We start from the raw sequence: 21,903 nt of genomic DNA, 5'->3' as shown, positions 1-21,903 counted from the left end.
ATGAGGTGTTTGCATCACTAGCCATGAGAGCAAGATTCCCAACTTCTTCATCTTCACTGTCAGTATCATCCCAGCTTCTTCCCTTTGCCAGGTAAGCCCTTTCAGATTTACTCTTCTGATTAGAATCATAACAGTTCTTCCTAACTTATTTTGGCTTCCTGAATTCTGTGGCAAAGTGTCCCAATTCATTGCAGTTGAAGCATCGAATGGTGCTTCGATCAACCATCCCTGTTTTGTACCCACCACTGCTGGTGTTAGAGGATGAAGATCCACCTTTCTGGAATCTGTTGTAGTTGGACTTGTACTTGAACTTGGGATTCCTCTTGAATCTGACATTGGAGAATCTCTTGACAATCAGGGCCATTGACTCATCTTCCAATTGCTCTGGTTCTTCCAAGGAATAAAAATCATCTCCTGATTGATTTGTAGTAGGAGGATCAAATTCTGCTACTATCACATTTTCTTCAACCTTGGAAGACTGTACCATTCTTTCTGACTGTTGAGATTGTTGTTGTTGTTGTTCTTCAGCTACTAGAGCAGTAGACGTGCTGACCACTCTTCCTTTCCCGTAGACTTCCTTCTGCTGAATCTGCTCCAACTCATAAGTCTTTAACACACCATAGAGACTTTCCAAAGAAATCTCACTCAGATCTCTTGCTTCTCTTATGGCAGTGATTCTATGTTCGAGATGAGTTGGCAGTGTTAAAAGGAACTTTTTGTTGACCTCCCTGATGGAATAGTATTTACCATTAATGTTCAGGTTGTTGATCAATGCATTGTACCTCTCAAACACTTCAGTGATTCCTTCTCCTGGATTGGATTTAAAGTATTCATACTTAGAGGTTAGGATTTCTAACTTGTTCTCCCTAACTTCCTCTGTGCCTTCATTAATAACCTCAATAGTTTCCCAAATGTGTTTGGAATCTTTACAGTTCATCACATGTCTATTCATCAAGGGATCAAGGGAATCTACTAAAATTAATTGAAGGCTAGCATCCAGGGAGGCTTCTTCTTTTTCAGCAGGAGAAAAAATCCTCAGGATCTTTCACATAAGTTCTTGCTTTGGTAATCACCACATCATTTTCTATTACCTCTGGTTCAATAACCATCGGAATTTTAGGACCCTTCTTTAACACTTCCAGATATTTGGAATTTGCAACTTGTAAAAACAATAGCATCTTCTTCTTCCACATAACATAATTTTCTTTATCGAATAGTGGAATTTTAACGGTTCCAACTTTTTGTGTAGTCATTATGAATTTTTGAGTAAATAAAAATTCAAGGAGTGAAAGAATCACAAAAGTCTAGGATCTTGATTTGTACGTTAATCAGAAGGCTCTGATACCAATTGTTAGGTCTCAATATGTTTGTAGAAGGGGGGTTGAATACAAACAATACCGTTTAATCGAATAAAATGCGGAATAAAAAAGTGAAACAAAATTCAAGTTAAATAAAACTATTATTAAACTTGAAAGGTGTTACAACAACGGTATCGTTTACAAGGGATTAATCTCAAATAAATTATTCCAAATCTAGAATAAATTCGACATGAACTTTTTCTATTTATGAAATAAAAAGGATCAAATATTAAATGCAATTTGAGATTAAGTTCTAGGGATTTTGATCCGCTAGATAGTTACACAAGAACAAGAAAAGGATTTCTAGTGGATTAGATTTAACAATGAATACTAGAAATAAATGATCTGTGAAATTGCAATAAGTTCTCTGCAGTTTTTCTTTTATTCTGTGTTCTTCTGTGTTTTACATTCAATACTCTGCTTCTTGTTGAAAAACAGCTGCTCTGCTTTATATTGAATCCTGTGATTTTAATTGGCAAGACAATCCATTTAGCTCAGGATGACAATCCTTTGAACTGGTAAGACTTTCGATAGGACTATCAATTGAACTGATGGTGCTTTCGGCAAGACAATCTAAATGCACTAGCATGACTTTCGGCATGACTATTGATTGTCATACCGATTGTCTTGCTAATACAAAAGATAGTCTTGCTGGATTAAAATAGATTTTAATCAAATAATAATTCTGAATTAATTAATCAATTAATTCAATTAATTAATAAATTAATCTTTGCAGATTTAATTTATTCTCTTAATTAAATTATATGACTTAATTAATTAATAGAGAATTAATACTAATCTTGAGCAGCAACCATTCTTCTGAAAATCTTCTGAAAATCACTGTCAATTATGAATCAATTCTACCACTTCAATGTTGACACTCGATGTACTGTCTGGTTCATGAGTGACTAACTTCCGTGACGTTTCTTCATACCTTGACCTTGATACTCTTGATTTTCTTCAGACTAAATCCTTGTAATTAATTGATACCTTGACGAGATCTCTATCACTTGATTAAATCTACAATCTTGATTTATATCACTGAGGCTTGATCAATTTCTTGAGCTTCTTCCAGTGAATTAAGTCCTCAAGTCTGTAGACGAACAATGTTACTTAATCCTTCGACATATGTTACTATGAGAGATCTCTCTGACGATAGAACCATTATTTACTTGTTACATTCTTATTTGAGTTGAGTTAATTCCTCGAATAAACAAATAGGCTATGACATATGCCTTTCAAATGGTTTGAGGAATCATCCCTTCACGCCCCCGAGACTGAGAATGTATTCTGACAACGGGCTATTTTTTTGGTTGTCTCTTTCTTGGCTCGGTTTCCTTACCAGATGGACGATCACTATCCTAGAGAAATCTCAGACTACTTTACGAATAGGGCTAATCCCTTGTAAATACTGGAATTCATACACCTAATGTGAACGACGCTGAAGTTTACTCTAATCAGGTGAGTTAGCAGTCCTTATAGACGAAAACGTAATTATTAACATCCGAAATTTGATTGGGGATTTATCCCTCGGTTTTCAACTTCTTGAGATTGGGTACCGGTCCCTTGAATTAAATTTTGGGTCACATGGAATCCCATAATTACGGGTTCGGCTTTTTGATTGTGTGATTGAAAGTTGTGGTAAAGGGTTGGTAGATCGTGATTTCCCTATGATTCCAGATCTTTTGGGGTTCCCGAATGTGTGCTTCATGAACACGAATCATCTGCTTTATGACTTAGGGATTCATCCTTTCACGTCTTTGGGGCTAAAATCACCATTTGACAACAGGTTGCTTAATCGGCTGCAACCTTTTTGGGGCGATCTCTATTTCACATGAACAATCACTATCACCGATACGGGGATCATAAAAATTGTTGTTTATCCCTTCAATAAGGTTTAGCCCTTGCAAATATTGAGGTTCGTACTTCTCATACACTCGGTGTTGCGTTTCTTCTCAAAATTTTGTATCTCATAAGGTGGGTGATCATTCACCCTTCATGGAAGCAAATTATTAACATCTGAAATACGGGTGTTCATTAGCGAGAGCACCATATATAGTTTGGGACTCTTTCCTTATTTATGCATCCGTTGAGGTTGGAGACCGTTCTTTGATTAAACAGTTGGGTAATGGTGATCTTCGTCCCTAAGAGATTAGACTTTCAAATATTGAGGTTTGACTATGGTGGAATCTCAACGTTGGGTGCAATATTGCGCATCTCATAAGGTGGTTTCTCAGTTCTTCTTCGTGCTTTCATGGTTGCCGTCTTCTTCCCACAGATGGCGCCAAATGTTATGGATAAAAACAAGTATTTTTTTAATGCGGGTATTTAATGTCAGGATTTGATAAGCTTTGAGCTTTAATGGTTGCGCTTGTGTTTCGTGGCTTGAATCTGCCCTCACTAGATGCCTACGTACCTTGGTGTATGCCAAGGATCAAGCCAAAACATAGTTCTTGGTGATGCATACCCTTGGGGCTATGGCAACGAGAGCTCACCAAGGACGTAACGACTTTCATGCCCTTCGAGGACTCAGTCTAAAACGTCATTCGTAATGTCCTCATGGCTTGTAGGATGCCTTCACGGCTTTGTGACGTGTGGAGATCTTGTCCCCAAAATGTTTTGCTGAAGTTGAAGGGGTAAGACCCTTTATATAGACGTTGAGTGTCTAGGAAATAGGGTAGAATTGGACGACTTGATGGGAAAGTCTCCACCTCATATTGGACTTTGGAGTCCTAAAAATCAGGAAAGTTTCCTTCTGAATTTGGGTTGCTTGGAGGCTACTTCTTGTAGACATAGTTACTTATTTGAACGTATTTATTGGGCTGTTTAATTAGCCCCTTTATTAATTACGAATTTAATAAATAGTTAGGTTTTTGAGCCTCATTATTTGGGCATTCCCCTTTGACCAAATCAGGTCTAATTAATGCGACATTAACTCCACAATTAGGGTTATTTTTATTCCCTATCATTTATCCAAATTAATTAAATTTAAATACTATGCAGATAATTTTAAATTATATATACTTTTAAATAACAATATCAAAAGATATCTATTTTATCAAATATATGTGTCTAGGTTTTGGTATCACTTTTTGGCACAATCTTTACAATTTATAATTTTTTGTTTTTATTTTAATATTTTATAATAAATTTCTATTAAATTTATAAATTTCCTAATTTTTCAATTTTTTTAGTGTTAATAAATACTTCATTTGATTCATGTTCTTATCTTTATTTTTAAAATAAATTAGCTACGAAATATGTACCAAATTAAAAACTCGTAAAATGCATGCAATGTTATTGGACATTCTTTTTCTCGGAATCCACTGAACTAAACTATACAAACCAAAATTTTCTACTTTATTTTGGTTTGGATTTCATAATATAATAATCTACTAAAAACCATCGAATTTTATGTTTATGTTTGGGTTTAATATTTCTTTATTTTATAGCATTTAGTTTTGATTTGGATCGTTTTTATAATATTAATTTTGGATTTCGGTTTATTTTTTTTTAAAAAGCACGCTCAACCCTAGCCAGTTTGTCTGTTATATGTTTTATTTTTTAATTTAATTTAATAATATTTTTTTTATTAATTTCAAAAGTTATGAAAATTTAAAATAAAGTATAAACTATAAAACTATATATGATGCATATCGTCAAAATATTAAAACTATGGTGTGCCCTGGAAATTATTGCTCCTATTGGACCATTTGTATCTATATGCATCAGGATCCCGATTCATGGATCTCGTGACCTTCATACGGAGCTGGAACTGCTAACTATGGACGGTTATTTTGGACACAAATTATTAAAAGGGTGCAATATGCAATGAAATTTAAAATTAAGGGATGCCTTCTACGAAAAAGTGAATATTTAAAAGGGGTGCAAAGTGTCATTTACTCTAAATTTATTAATAACATAATTAAATAAAATACACAAAAATTCAAAAAAATAACAAAAATTGCATTAAATTTGAGTTAAAATTAGTTAAAAATTTAGATCTTCAAGTATGTATAATACTTCGCTTAGACCAATGTGATGAACTTGATATATATAACCGTGTACTTGAGTTCATTCGGGCACGATGTTATAAGAAATAGACGAGCGTCAAGTGTTAAATTTTGAAAAGAATATTAATATTTAACAAGCGGTCATTAAAGATGTATATAAATATTACCACAGGGGAACTAACTCATGTCTTATATATAGTTACACAAAGTGAGATAACTCCAAGAATGACTATTAGCGGTGTCGCGGGTCGAGTTGGACGGATTACATGTAAAGCTCAAAGTCAATCTATATAATTCGATTTTAATAATTTTTAACCCAATTAAAGCTCACATTAAATTCTATCGGGTCGGGTTCGTTAGAATTTGAGTTCAGTTGGGTCGTTCAGAATATAAAAAATTATTACGTCTGTGTACAACAATGTTAAGATAAAAGAAAACAGGCTTGGTGCAAATTTTTAAATACAAGTTTTTACTATGGTACATATTATACTAACAAGTAGTCCTTTAATCAAGTTCCAACATGAATACGTCAAAAGTGTATATAATATTAGTTAAATTAAGTCTGTATTCCAACTTAATTAAATAAAAGTTTGGTTATGTACGGTTGCATTTAGATGTAGCTTTCAAGTACAAAGTTATATTCATCTACCATAATAGTGTTAAGTGTTAATCTTGTTATGGGAGGTTGAATAGAAAGATTCAACTAAAATCATATTATTAGAAGTAGAGAAACGGGTCGCGTTGAAATGGGCGGGTTACAAAGAAAATTCTAACCAAACTCATTAATTTGGTTTTATTCATTTTAACAAGATTAAAGTTCAATTTGAATTTTTTGAATTAGGTTAGGGTTGGTTCGGGTCGGTTAGATCGCATATTGGTCTCTAGGCAATAAAAATTTCTATTTTACAAATATACTATAATTATATTAAAATCATATAAATTTACGTGATCACATGTCAAAAATGACTATTATACTTAAATAATAATTTATACGTACTCAATTGTTTAATTTAATAAAGATGATTTAAAGTCATTTGAATCTAAACTAGTTTTTTTACCAAATTTAAATATATAGTATGTCTTTTGTGTTATTGATATTTATTCAAATTTTTATGAAATAAAATTTAACCAAAAAAAATTGATTCATGAGAAGCATATGTGATTTTACAAAATTAATATACAATATAAGATAAAGCAAAAAAAATATTTCCTCATTTTTTAATTATAAAAATATTTTAACATATATAAATTTATTCAAGAAATTATTAATATACATACACAAATATTAATAACTGAAATGTGATTGTGCAAGTTACGAAAATTAGATTTTCTTGTGTAATGGTTCGAATATATATCTTAAGAAATTAGCTCATCTTGTGTAACGGTGCGAGAATATATTTTAAATTTTAAGCTTGTCTGAATTATGTTTTCTATATGATATGGGTGTACGCGGTTCGGATCGGATCGGTTTTGGGGTAAAAGTCGAACCAAACCGCGAAGAGCGGTTTTAAAAAATTATAATCCGCAACCGCAAATGCGGTTGCGGTTAACCGCGTCATCTGCGGTTGCGAATTTGCGGTTATTGCGGATCGGTTTGCGGTTCAACCACTTATTTTAAAATAATTAATATTTTGCAAAAAAATAAATTCAGAATATTAATAAATTGAAGTTTAAGTTACGTGATAAATTATATTCAAAAATAAAATATAAACTAATGCTCCGTGTATAGTAAGGATATTAAAAACATACAAAAATGTGGATGCGAAGAGAAAAGAAAAAAGAAATTGATTAAAAATATTACATGTTGATTATATTTTTCATTTGTTTGGTTATATCTCTTATAATAATTGTAAATTTTATGAACACAATCTTAACATTAACCTAAGATTAGTAGATAAATGTGTATACTTATTAATTTATATGATATCAACTACATTTTTGGAAATATATTTTATTATAAATATATGTTGCGGGTTGCGGTTGCGATTTTGCGATTCTCAAGAATTTAAAACCGCATCCAAACCGCGAATGAGCGGTTTTTAAAATTTAAATCCACAACCAACCCGCGTTTTGCGATTATCCGCAAATGCGGTTCGGTTGCGAGCCGTTGGATGCGGTTGAGCGGTTTATCTGTACACCCCTAGATATTGGGCCATTTTTGTAAGACTCGCCCAAAATGGTCTCATAATCCAATGAAGGGGGCTGCAATAAATTGGTCATATTCCAAAGAAGTGGGCTGGTGCGCTGTTGTGCTAGTGTTTTTTTTTTAGGCTGGTCTAACTTCACTGCCATTTGGCCTCTTGAGAGGGAGAGAGGGAGAGAGAGAGAGGGAGGGAGGAGAGAGAGCTAGTGAAGCGCAACAAGCAATGGCTATTTTCATGGCTTCTACTTCCACTTCTTCTCTTAATTTCAATTCTTTATTCTCTTCCTCTAATTCATCTTTTAAACATCAAACCCTAACCCCCCTTATTCATTTTACTCATAACCCGTCTTCCAAAAAACATCTGGTACACATTTTCTTTAAAAAGTCCTCATTTTTATATACATTTACATTAATATATCTTATACACAATTTATTCTTATTTTCTTGATTTGGGTTTTTATGTATAGGCACTAAAGGTCAATTGTTCAGTGAAAAAGTTTGATCCAATGAAGATTATGATATCTGGTGCTCCTGCTTCTGGTAAAGGAACTCAGTGTGAGCTCATTACTAAGAAAGTAATTTCCTTTTTTTTCTTCGGCTGTTTTTTATGCATTTTAATTTTATGCCGTTTGGTATTTTGAACAAGGGAATTAGCCAATTATACATTGATGTTAAAATGTAATGTAGCATAATTTAATTGGAATACGTTTTTGCATGTCGCTAGATCATTTTAATTATCCAAGGTCTAATAGGGGTTAAGTAATGTAACATGACAACAGTATGTTGAACCTTCAATGCCTTGGAGTTTGTGTAAAGACAGATTCTTCATTGTTTGTATGTGATCCTCGAAAATTTGACAAACTTCTTAATAGATAATCCTGAAGAATTCTGTTTATTCAAATATCACGACATTGATTGTTAGTTATAGTTTTCCGTTCATCTTCTATGCATCTGCTTATGTTTCACCTTTGAGCAGGCCTACAGCTAAATAATAAAAATAACTTAATTTTAAAATTATTGAACCTGTTGCCTTATTTACTACTCCTTCCATTTCACAAAAATAATTATTTTTGTGTTTATTTATATTATATTTGTAATGCCAAGTCGCTAAGGTTTTAAATTTTTGCTTTTTAATTATATTTTCATCCAAATTGTGTATGTCTGGAACTCTGATTTTTTTAATGTACTACATCATATATGATATAGACGGAGATATGTTACCTGGACTCTACCGGAGTTTCCAACATGATATGTATCCAACTGGGCTTGGTTTTTTTTTATATTTGAAAAGTTGCATGTTTTTTGTCCAAAATTTAGTGTTGTGTGTTTCATACAAATGTACTATATTCTAGTGCCTGACTTTCAAGGTGAAATCCGGGTTACATTGAGACAGAGAGGAGGAATTTCTTGATCAGGCTGCGAGATATTGTTGCTTATGCTTTAGAGGGGTGATCTAACAACCATTTTAAATCCAGTATATTTTTTTTTTATAAAAAAGAATCAAGTTTTAATATATTAGTATGCTGTAATATGGATAATATTTAGATTAGTTTTTATTGACTTCCCACTTAAAAGGTTCTTGCATAAGCAACAGATTGAATGCATTGACAGGGTTTTGTTTTGTCTAGATACTCTTCAAGACCTACTTATTTCATCAATATTCCTATAGTTAATGCTAGCTTTGAAGGTTTAGCTTTAGATTTTCTTTAAGCTTTTAGTGATGCCCTTACTAGTGGTCATAGGCTCATAGCTGATCCTTTCTAGACTTAAAATAGTTTTGTTTTCCTTTCTCTTATCTTTTCTGCTTGTATTCCACTTTAGGTGCTTTCAACCCTTAAACTAACAGTGCTCATGGTTCTCTTCTCCTTAATGAATCCACATCACTACATACAACAAACTGACTTAAATGAATGTGTATGGACTGCTGAATTTTACTATCAAAACGTCTTGACACTAGTTTAGAGGTATTTTAACCAAAGAGCTCTCAGATTCTGACTGTTGAGATTTTGACATGTTACATCCCTATCGTAGCTAACCAATTCAGATACTGCTCGTAGGTCATGTCCAACTTATCTTTTCTGGCAGTTGGTAACCTATAACTGTATCAGTAACCACTTAAACTACTAAATGCTTTACCAAAACAAGTAATTTAATCTCGCGTTCTCCTTTTATATGCAGTATGGTTTGGTGCATATTGCAGCTGGTGATTTGCTCAGGGCAGAGATTGATGAAGGGACTGAAAATGGGAAGCGAGCTAAAGAGTATATGGAGAAAGGGGAATTGGTACCCAATGAAATAGTTGTCATGGTTAGTTTTTGCTTTTATTTTTTCTAAAACTAGTTAGAGAGACTGTTGAGTCATTGAGTATGATTACTTAATTTTTGGTGCATGTAGATGGTGAAAGATCGGTTGTCGCAGCCTGATTCTGTAGAAAAGGGTTGGCTTTTGGATGGATTTCCCAGAAGCTCATCTCAAGCAACTGCTCTTCAGGAATATGGTTTTAAGCCAGACCTTTTCATTCTTCTCGAAGTGAGTTGTTTGACTATGGGTTTTATATCAAAGTGCCCATTGTTATTGCCAAAAACTATCAAGTGGCTACCCGAACTTCATAGGGACTCGTTTTGGCCACTAGAATCAATAAATATCACTCTGTAAATTTTGAAAAAAAATGAAAATAAATGAAATCCTAATTAGCAAATGATGTGCGAGCCACATGTATTCAAAAAAAGAACTCTGTGCTTCTCTTTTATTAATTTTTTCTAAGAAAAGCCATCATCGGGTACTTAAATTTTAGGTCAACTTTTTTTTCAAGATTTCTCATAGTGATATATAGTGATTATAGTGGCAAAAACAAGTCCTCGTGGAGATGAGGTAGCCACTTGAATACTTGATAGTTTTTGACAATAATAGTGGACACTTTGATATAAAACCTTAACCCGTTTAACTATTATCTGTTATTTTATAGTTAATTATGTACTGTGCATGACTACACCCCCAAGGCATAGCAAATTCCTAGAAATAATGATTGAAATTATAGCATTTAACCCTCGTTTTAGTAAATCCTGATATTTTTTGTGGTCTTAATGTAATTTTAATAAATCTCATTCTTGTTTAGTATTATTTCCATTACGCGATCATTAGGTGGCCTGCTACTAGGTCTGTCTGATGATCTGATCTTAAGGATGCTTTAATACTTCTACACTTTTGGCAGGTTCCGCAAGAGATTCTTGTTGACAGAGTTGTAGGCCGTAGGCTAGACCCAGTTTCTGGGAAGATATATCACTTGAAGTATTCTCCCCCTGAAAGTGAAGAAATTGCTGCAAGGCTTACCCAGAGGTTTGACGACACGGAAGAAAAGGTACATGCTTGTTTTTTCCAAACTTCAAAGCATTGTGGTGCTCCTTTGTATCGGTAAATCAAGGACCCTGACATGCAATTGTTTCCCACGTGTAATTGGCAACATATATGTGATTCTAATTCAAACTTTTCTTGCAATACATATTATATAGGTAAAGCTTCGATTGGAGACTCATAATCAGAATGTGGAATCAGTGCTTTCACTGTATGAAGATATAACGGTTAAGGTATGTTTACTTGTTGAAGATCATAGATCTTAATTTTAAACCTAGAAAAATATATATACTTTCGGATAGTTGGTCTGGATGGTGATGTTTAAATTACTCCAAAGAATTATTGTGCAAGTTTTGCATTGAATAGCGATGAATGCTGACTGATAACAAAGTCAAATGAACAAGAAATTTCTCTGTGTTAAAACAAAATACTGTTTGTACAATACATTGCGCTGCCTTGTTGACTGGGCGAATTAACATAACTAGTTGCTGTTATTGATTTATGAGGAAGAAATTGGTGGCACTTGCTTACTGTTGAGCCCATGTTTAATTGAGAGTAAAATACAAAGTAGAATGCTGTTTTTTTAATTGTAGGTGTACCTAATAATAAAGATTTTACCAAGCTAGAATTATTTGAATTCATATTTGTCTTAACTTTTGTAATGTACAGGCAATTTCTGTGAACTCTCTCTCTCTCTATGTGTGTGTGTGTGGTATAAAGTCTGATCTGAAGATTGATAAATAGCATTTTCTTTTTAGATCGATGGTAGTGCTGATAAAGATGATGTGTTTGTTCAAATTGATAAAGCATTGTTGAAAGTGGTGGCTTCATGAAAACAGGTAGGACAAAATATATCACAAGAAAAATTTTAGGAGTGTACTTTGCACATGGATTATAGTATATAGTGAAGAACTGAATAACAGAAATGAGGTCGTGTAGCATGTTTTTTTTCCCTTTACCTCCTCCCAGAACCTTATATTTTTCCAATTCTGTCATGTTTTGGTTGTAATATTTTTGTTGTATTATAAATTCATAATATCATCAGCTCTATTGTTGTCTGTAAGCCATTTAGTGCTGTGTACCGAGTACTGAGCTTTTTGAATACAAGTGCTATTACAGTTTTTAATTTTACATTGGCTTTATGTCGAACCCTTTTAATCCAATTAGTAATCTGTTGTATAATTGTGCATCGCCTTTTTCCAAAACAATCTTCATGCAGGACATATGTTTTAAGCTTGATTTGTTAGAGTAGAGCCTAGTTCTTTCCAGCGTATATGTGGGATCCAATAGTACAATACTACAATAATTGTTCGACATATTTGGTATTGAGATTTAAGTATTAGTATTTTTTTTTAAAGTGTACATATTACATGCATTAAATACGATCACTAGTAAAGTTGCATCGAGGTTAACTATGACAAAATAATCCGATCCGACGGATACCCGATCTGAAATATGAAATTTTGGATTTACCGAACCCGATTTTTTGGATATGGATTCAATTTTAAACCCGAAATTTTTTGGATTTGAATTTGGATATTAGGTATACCGATCCGAAACCCGACCCGAAATTCGAAACTCTATCAGAACCCGATCCGAACCCGAAATCCGAAAAAAACCCGAATTATTATATATATATTATTAGAATTATATATATAACATATTATAATATTATATATATATATTATTTTATATAATATACATTATACATATTATTATATAATTTTTAGAATATATGTTTTTATATTTATATTAAAAAATAATTAATTATAAAATTTAATGAAATATAATTATTTAATCATTTAAATGGGTGATAAGGTTTATAAGGTTAACAAAACATATTTTAGTGATAAATCCAAAAAAATTGGGTATCAATTGAGTTGATTTTTTAAATATTAGCTATATATATAATAACACAATTAATAATGTGATAGACTGGTGGAAAATGATACGTTAAAAACTCTTTCTCTGCAAGTTGCGTGTTCAATCCAAGCACTTGTAATATCAATAATTATACAAATTTTCAGATTTCGGGTTCGAGTTCGGGTATGTATATCCAATTTAAAAAATTATGGGATTCGGGTAATTTAAAAAAATCTGAGTTCGGATCGAGTTTGGGTATGGATAAAATTTTCCGATATGGATATGGATTTTGCAAAAACCGACCCGATTGCCATCCCTTAAGTTCAAGCTACAAATATAACGCAACATGTTTAGGTAAGTACATGTAATGATTTCTAACTTTTTGAAATGCCAAAATATAACATTATTGCTCAAAGTATTCGAAACAGTATAATTCCTGAAAAAGATATCAAGCAAAGTTAGAACATATAATTTACAATGCAGAATTTGTGGAAGAGTGATAAATATGGGTTGTTGCGAAACAAGGCAACAATGCTCTCTTTAAGCTGTTTGTAGTCTTGGACGATGTTGATCGAACTTGGATGTCGAGCATTACACAGTCTGCAGCAAGGTACCCAATGTATGCTATGGCTTCTATCTCCACCGGTGGCAGAGGAAGCAGGATGTACATGGTACTCTTGGTTCTAGCACCCCATGATGCTATCTTGGACTGTAGGACTCTTGGTCACTATTTAGCAACCTGAGAGCAGTTCCAACACCAAAGCTATTTTGTTAATTGCTGTAATATCAATTATCAAGTACACGGGGTCGGGGGTTTGTCCTCGCTGTCTGTTTAATGAAAATTGCTTTTCTTTTCCGGCAAAAAGGTACCCGGGATTGAGGTCTTTGTAACCACGGATACTTCTACTCAACATAATCAGTTAATATTTGTTATTATTTTAGCTTTATCACAGATAAGAACACACTAATAACGAAAAACTGATAAAAGAAACATAGAGAAAGAGAGATAGGGAGAGACATATCGAGAGAAAGAGATTTGAGAAAAGTTTGTTATTATTCATAATTTCTTTTCTACATCTTAATTGTCTTCTTTATACAATTTGTAACAGAATTAGCAAACCCTTTGAATGGTTTTGACGCCTATAATATAAAGAAGGACATTTATTAAAATGCCCTTATCATATCTTTCCCTTATAAGAGACTTGTCCTCAAGTCTGTTATGAAATAGAAAATCTGGAAACTTTTTAACAAAATCAATAGCCACCTCCCAGCTTGCTTCATGACTGGCACAACCTTCCCACTGCACCACAAACTGCACCTGAACTGCATTATTGTGCTTGACAAGCCTCATATCCAATATAACAGCATGGATCAACTCCATTCCAGCATGTGCCACCTTAAACCATTCTGGCATTTGAATCATCACAAGAGGTTCTCCATGGTATGCCTTCATTTGAGAGACATGAACAAATTATGCATCTTGGCATCTGCCGGTAATTGTACTCGATAAGCCACCTTTCCAATGACTTCAATAATTCTGAAAGGATCATAATACTTGAAAGCTAGTTTCTGATTTTCTCTATTATAAACAGACATGTGCCTATATAGTTGTAACTTCAACCATATCCAATCTCCCATCCGAAAGCTTCCGTCACTCCTATGTTTATCAGCTTGCTATTTTATCCTTTGCTGAGCTCTATTTAATTGCTTCCTTAACTCAACAATCATGTTTTCTCATTTATGCATACTCCTATCCACAATGTCCACTGAACACTCACCAGCTAAATATGGTAAATATAATGGAGGAGGTTGATTATAAAAAGTCTGTGGATATTTCAAGCTATAGAGGCATGATTGGCTCACTTTTGTACTTAACAACCAGTTGGCCAGATATAATGTTTGATACTTATCTTTGTGCTAGATTTCAGGCTGATCCTAGAGAATCTCACTTAGTAGCTATTAAGAGAATTTTCAGATATCTCAAGGGCACACCAAAACTTGGCATTTGATACCCTAGAGATTCTGGTTTTGATCTAACTGGTTATTCAGATGCAGATTATGCAGGTTGTAAAATTGATAGAAAAAGTACAACAGGATCATGTCAATTTCTATGAAACAAGCTAGTATCATGGTTTAGTAAAAAGCAAAATTTAGTTTCTACTTCTATAGCCGAAGCTGAGTATATTGCTGCTAGTAGTTGCTGTGCACAGATTCTATGGATGAAAAACCAACTGTTGGACTATGGTCTACAAGTGGACAAAATTCCTATTTTCTGTGATAACACAAGTGCAATTGCCATCACTGAAAATCCAGTACAACATTCAAGAACAAAGCACACAGACATCAAGTACCACTTCAGTAGGGAACATGTAATGAATGGTGCCGTGGAACTTCATTTTATTCCAAGTGAAAAGCAGCTTGCTGAATATCTTTACCAAGCCACTTGGTGAACCCACCTTTACTAGGTTGGTAAGTGAGTTAGGTATGCTTAATTATTCTTAAATTATTTCTAATAATTTTGCAAGTTGTAATGCAGCCAGAAACTTAATTAATTTTTCTGTTTTAGATGAAATTTTGGCTAAGTCAAAATTTACATCTCGACGGATGTTCATTATTCATCGAGTTTGATCATCCGTCGAAATATTATAGCCTGGTAAAAATCAATTACTTTTCTGGATTATTTTAAACCCGACGGATAATTGCTTTATTCTCATCCGTCGAATTGTCTACAACTTAGCCGTTAAAAGTACTGAACATTATCCATCGGATATACTTACAGTCTGTAAGTATATCACGACAGATAGTTGACAGAATTTTGACAGTTTATTTTATTTTTAAACGGCTATTTTGGGCAATTCTCATTGGGTCTTTAATTTTTATCTTTAATTTTTATCCCATTTTATTTGAGAGTACATAAAAGCCTAACTTTAGTTTATTTTTGCTTTTATCTCTCTCTACTGCAATTAACTGTTCTCTTCTCTCTCAAAGCAAAACCCCTTTCTTTCTGCAATTTCCTTGCTTTAACAATGGCACCAGTAGTAAAGATCATGTCTCAGTTAGGATTCATATATGAAAAGAACAACTTTGTGGCTCTAGTGAACAGAGAGATTCTAGCATCTGAGGATTATCACAAAATGATGGATTTTGTGAAGGGATGCAAGCTCAGTTATGCCATGCTGGAATCACCCACAATCTACTGTGAAGTTGTGGAGGAGATGTGGACTGCTGCTGTTTACCAAGCATTTGATAAAACCATCACTCTCTCCATTAAAGTTAAAGAACATTGTATTAACAGTGATATTATCAAAGTATGCTTTAAAATTCCTGATAACACTACTACTAAGCCACACACAGATGCTGATATAGTCAATTTGCTTAATTCTATAGGCTATGCACTTCCTATCACTAAATTAAGTGAGATTAGGAGACTAGGTCTTAAAAAAGAGTGGAGTTATCTTTGTGATGTAGTTACCAAGATATTTTCTAGTAAAATAAGTAACTTTGATTCTGTTAACACTACAATGCTTAACATACTTTATATGCTTCTTACTGATAAGTACTACAATTACAGTGATGCCATCATGTTTGAGTTAAAATACAAGTTAGGGGAAATTAAGAAGAGAACTAAAAATGTGTATTATGCTAGATTCTTCATGATTATTACTAACCATATTTGTGAGAATCTTGTAATTGAGAACCCAACCAACAAACTAAATTGTTGGGTTCAAGAAAGAAGAGTGATTGCAGATTTGAACAGAGCTGATCACCATAAAAAGGTGCCCCTTGTCTATTTTCCCATCATGGAATTGCCTCGGTAAGTGAGGTAAACATCTCTGTCTCTACCACTACTTCTCAACCACCTATTTCTTTGCCTTCAACTATGGTAATGGACATCTGTGAATGTGACCAAACAGATGCCTACCCAAGCCACAAAACCCAAATCTTTTAAATCCAAATCAAAGAAACCACACTCTGGTGTCTCTCAAAAGATGCCAGTTTCAAAATCCACCAAAACCAAAGAGGGAAGTGTGCAGGGTGGTAAGATAGGTGAGAGATCGGGTGAAAATAAAAGAAACCCTAAGGACAAGGATGGAGAGATGATGTTAGGTCACACAACACTGTAGAAGGGGGTTAAATACAGTGTTAATACAATCAAATCGATTTAACACAAGTATGTAACAAAGATCAAGTATATTGAATAATCTATGTTACAATAAAAACTGTTGTTCTCTCTCAGTGATGAACAAATATCACTAAGAGCTGCTAGGTTACAATGTATAATCTTCTCGATAATGATAACACATCTAGTGTAAACCCTAAGTCTGTGTTTATATAGTACAAAGTTACAAGATAACTTCTAATTGATATGGAATATAATTCTGTATCCTAAAATATATCAATCAGATATCTTCTACAAGTCTTCCAGTTTTCTAACTCTTTCCATGCATATCTTCTTTTGTTTTAGTCTCGATCTTCTATTAAAAATCAGCTTCCTTCCTTATATGAAAGTCTTCCCGCACTTAAGTTCTGATATGACTTTAAGTTCTGATATTAAGTTCTGACTTCCAGTAAGTCCTGATTTCAGTAAGTCCTGATATGTCCTGTTTGTTAAGATCTGAAAACTAAATATGAATCATATTAGACATGACATCTCAAATATATCTAACAATCTCCCCCAACTTGTAAATTATGCAAAATATACAAGTTAATAGATTTGATGATGTCAAAAACAATTAAGTACAAATGCAAATAAGAGTTTAACTAGATAAGTAACTACAACTTACAGTCCTTGTAGCTTTTACCAATCTCACTGAGTCAATCTGAATCCATAATGATTCTTGACAAAGCTTGATATCAGCTTTTCTTCTTTATTTTCAGGACTTGAGAGAGTGTTGGCTTGACTTGCTTGATCTCTTCATTCTGACTTCCAATATGATAGATTGCAGTCCTTAAAGAAGAGATATGGTTTCTTTCTAAACCATCATTCAGTCTTATTACCCTAGGATGAGAAGAATCTTCATTATAGTATAGACATTTCCCTTTCAGAATCACTTCAAGATTAGCAGAATTCTTCTTCATTGGAATCTCACTTCCATCATCTTCAACAATATTAGGAATGAATTCTGTAACTCTTGAACTAGAAATTCTTGCTTTATCTCTGTTGGTCTTTAATATGAAATTTGACCATCTCCTGGTAATATCAGACTTTACCTCTAAAAGGTAATGAAAGAATTGAAGTTCTTTCAGTGATTTGTTTAGCACATCTGATTCTGACATCTGATATGTCCTTCCATCTTCAAGAAATAGAATCAGATTTTCCTTGACATTGTGAACAGAGATAACCTTATCAAGGTATTTATGTGTAACATCTTCAAGAGGTTGATCAGTTAAAAGAAATGGATCTCTAGTCAGCACTTCGACTCCTGTTTTGATCTTAGCTTCATCAGAACCTAGTCCAACTCTGTCTCCTGCTTCTCTGGCTTTCAATCCAACAGTCATGAAATCAGATAACAATTGGCTTTTCTTTGGATCTGATGGTTTGACATTTTTCTATAGGAGTTTCTTTTTGTCAGCTACTTTCATCTTGTCCAAATTAACTTGAGCACTGTCAGAGGTTGATGTCTTGATGATTTTATCAGAACTTGTTGTTTCTGTTGTAGCTTGAAGTTCTTCACTCTGAACAACTTGAGCCTTGTCAGAGGTTTTCTTTGATTCTTCAGAAATCTTCCTTCTTTTCAGAGTTTGAACATCTTTATCTTCAGCAAGATTATCATCAGTAAATTGAACCATTTTGCACACTGGCTTTATCAGGTATTGAGGAATTTTCATCTCCAGTGGCTTGGTTGGGTCATCAACTTTTCCTTTCCCTTTGTCATTGGGATCAATCTCAATCTGTGATCTAGTCTTGGGCTTTGATGCCTCAGTATTTGACTTTTCCTTGATCACATTGCCTTTTTTCTTTGGCCTTGGAGGTTTATTTGCAACATAAGCTTTTGGCTTTAGATTTTTCTTTTCAGCTTTAAATATAGCTTCTTCCTCCTTGAGATTTTCTAAATCCATTCCTGGATTATGCTTCAAAATTAATCTTCTAGAAATTTCCTCATCAAGTGTCTGAATCTTGGGATCTTTGTAGTAGACTATAGTCTACTTCCCCTTTAGCTTCAGAGTTTGCATGAACTTTTGAGAATCTTGACTTCCACCTTGTATCAGAACATCAAGCTTTGTCATCAGACTTTGCTCATCAGATTTGATATCAGATTTTGAGTTTCAGTACTTGCTATCAGATTTTGAGTTTGAGCAGCTTCAGAACTTGTCTTCTTTTGAATAGAAGATTTGCTTGCATCAGTAATTAGTTTCCTTGAAGAAACCTTGATGTTGTGCTCTTTAATTTGAACTTGACCTCTACCCTTGCTAGGGTTTCCCTGGTCATCAGCTTCATCATCTTTCTTCTTCAGTATTTGATCATTAGAGCATTTGGACTTAACTATCTTCTCCCCCTTTTTGGCATCATCTGATAGTAGGAGTGAGAGAAGAAGTTCAACTGAAGATTGGATCTCATCCAATTGAGCCTGTTGAGAAGCTTGATTAGCCAGGACCTCAGAGATTTGGGCCTGTTGCTTCTTTTGAGCTTTCTCAATTGCTTCTACTTTTTCAGAAATAGGTTAGGATATGTCGATTCAAATTCAACATTTGTTTGTCAAATCATCACAAATTATTAGTAACCACAATTTTAATCAAAATAGTCATCAAGAAATATAGTTCAAGTAGATGAAGTAAAGATTAACAGGCTTCAATGAGAACATTCACATGCACATAATGCGAGATAAAAAAAGACTAAATCTTGCAATCAAAAGAAATTTCATTAAAATATCAAAAGAGTACATTTTATGAAATTTGTAGATTACATGCAAAAGATTACAAGATAATCCTAGTCTAAGATGGTGAACATTAACAGCCTTGGTCTAAGAAGGAAAGCTATCGATTAGTTCCTCTGTTGCTGACAACTAGCACTGCAAGACGGATGATCCGTTCTTGCTGAAGAAGAGCCTCTCTCCGTTCTTCTTCCAAGCGATCAAGATGGAGTTGATAGTCCATCTCAAACCACAAGAGATTTCTCCGAACCTCTTGTGGAACCAAGTTTCATATCTCATCAGGAATGGCAGTGACATGCCATTCCTGTTCCCAGTCACCACAACTGAACTCGACGTTGAAGTTTTCATAGTTCATAAACATGTTTACAAGAACCATATTTATGAAGGAGGAAAATAGTGAGAACTAAAAGAGAGAGAATGATTTTGTGTGAGAATAGATAATGATATGTCTGAGATCAAATGTCGGTTAAATAGCCAATGGAATATTAAGGGACTAGAGGACTGATTAATGATTAAGTGTAGAGTTAACTTAATGAGCGTCTCCCTAGACCGATGTGTAATAATTTAGGCAATATGTGAACAGTCAATAGTTAAAGCAGGAGTTAATGGGCACGGGAAATAAGTAATAATTACCGTGCACATGCAGTTTTTCAAGACAAACACGTTTACCACTAACCCAAATGATTATGACTATTTTTATCTCACTTAATTATATTCTGATTAAATATGACCGCTTCAGTATTTACCACAAATAAGTCAAGTAAAGAATAATGCCACGTAAGCATCAGAGTGTCCATCAGGATTTAATATCAGAACTTGACTATTATCAGATTTTAACAGTCATCAGAACATGGCTTCTGTACTCAAAAAGTGAATGTCTGTTTCTGTGATTCTTCATACAAATACTGACTTGTTTCTTCAGAGTTTAATCATCAGAACTTGTCCTCAGAATTTATGCATATGACACTTAACTGTTTATCTGAAACAACTTGATCACCACAGTAATTTTCATCATTCATATAGAGTGATAGTGTGTGCATTAGCAAAATATCAGATAAAGATTAAAGTCTGATAAACTTCAGTACATCTTAGAAATAAGGCATAACTAAGAAAAGTGCTTAAAATCTACCATTAATAATGAAGTCTACTATAGAATGAATTTATGCAAAAGTCCATCTTAACCGTTTGTGCTCATTTTATGCATCTTTTAGAATTCTTTTTCACAGTGGCTTTTCAGTGTAAATGAGTCACAACTGCTTATCAGAATTTATGCTGTTATCAGAGTATTTCTCCAGTAATCAGAGAATGTGAAAAGTCACCAAGAAAAATTTATTTAATTTTCTAATGCATATAACTTAATACCAGGAATGCACTTGGGTCTTCCCTTCCACATATTTACTCTAGATCTCAAAGGAGTACCTGACTGTAATTTTATTTTATATTCTTTTCTTTAGATAAGTGAGGCTCATCAACATTTAGTTCATCCTTAAGATTTACTGACATCAGAATTTGACAGATAAGAAGCAAGAATCTAGTTTGTGACTTAGTAATAAGATACACAAAGTAAATTTGACTAAGCTCAAAATCATAATTTGCTTGTGTTAATGAATTTCCACATAAACAACTAATTCTAACATATAATTTCTTGTATGTTAAAGACTACTAGGTCAACATCTAGCACAATAATCATCATTGGATTGAATAGTCATAGAACATTCAAATCACTATCAGAGTTCATAGAATCACATTAGATAACAATCAATATTTAATATATTAACAGTTTAAGAACATATTACATGAAGATAAGACAATCTGTAAACACTGATCATAAAGTCTGATGCATGAGAACAAAAACTAAGCAGATTTAGAGAGAGAACCTGAAACCATTCCAAGTTCATTTACCAGTCTTGTAAAAGTAACTTCACATAGTGGTTTTGTGAAGATATCTGCTAGTTGTTGATCTGTTGGAACAAAATACAATTGCACTGTACCTTCCGTCACATGTTCCCTTATGAAATGGTACCTAATGCTGATGTGCTTTATCATTATGTGTTGAACTGGATTACACATCATAGCAATATCACTTTAATTATCATAGTAAATAGGTATTTTAGAAAATTTTAACCCATAATCCAGTAACTGATTCTTCATCCAAAGAATCTGTGCACAACAGCTTCCTGAAGCAATATATTCTGCTTCTGCAGTTGATGTGAAAATTGATTTCTGTTTCTTGCTAAACCAAGAAACTAATCTGCCTGCGAGAAATTGGCAGCTTTCACTAGTGCTTTTCCTGTCTATTTTGC

General features: G+C 33.5%; 1 protein-coding gene across 2 annotated transcripts; it reads left to right on the top strand.

The window, feature by feature from the left end:
• Window positions 1-7,605: 7,605 nt before the first annotated feature.
• On the top strand, window positions 7,606-11,996 carry LOC141712889 (adenylate kinase, chloroplastic). 2 transcript variants are annotated; one of them, XM_074516006.1, is made up of 7 exons: window positions 7,606-7,878; window positions 7,982-8,089; window positions 9,693-9,821; window positions 9,909-10,043; window positions 10,726-10,872; window positions 11,024-11,098; window positions 11,535-11,751. In XM_074516006.1, the coding sequence occupies exons 1-7, from the start codon at window positions 7,738-7,740 to the stop codon at window positions 11,607-11,609; spliced, it is 810 nt and encodes a 269-aa protein (XP_074372107.1). In that variant the 5' UTR covers window positions 7,606-7,737; the 3' UTR covers window positions 11,610-11,751. The 2 variants fall into 2 exon arrangements, with proteins under 2 accessions (XP_074372107.1, XP_074372106.1); XM_074516005.1 differs by having other exon boundaries at window positions 7,609-7,878; window positions 11,624-11,996.
• Window positions 11,997-21,903: the final 9,907 nt, after the last annotated feature.

Source organism: Apium graveolens, chromosome 3 (genome assembly GCF_009905375.1).
Source record: "Apium graveolens cultivar Ventura chromosome 3, ASM990537v1, whole genome shotgun sequence".
Taxonomy (NCBI): domain Eukaryota; kingdom Viridiplantae; phylum Streptophyta; class Magnoliopsida; order Apiales; family Apiaceae; genus Apium; species Apium graveolens.
The sequence above is the reverse complement of the archived record's forward strand: the minus strand, read 5'-3'. Positions and strand labels throughout refer to the sequence as shown.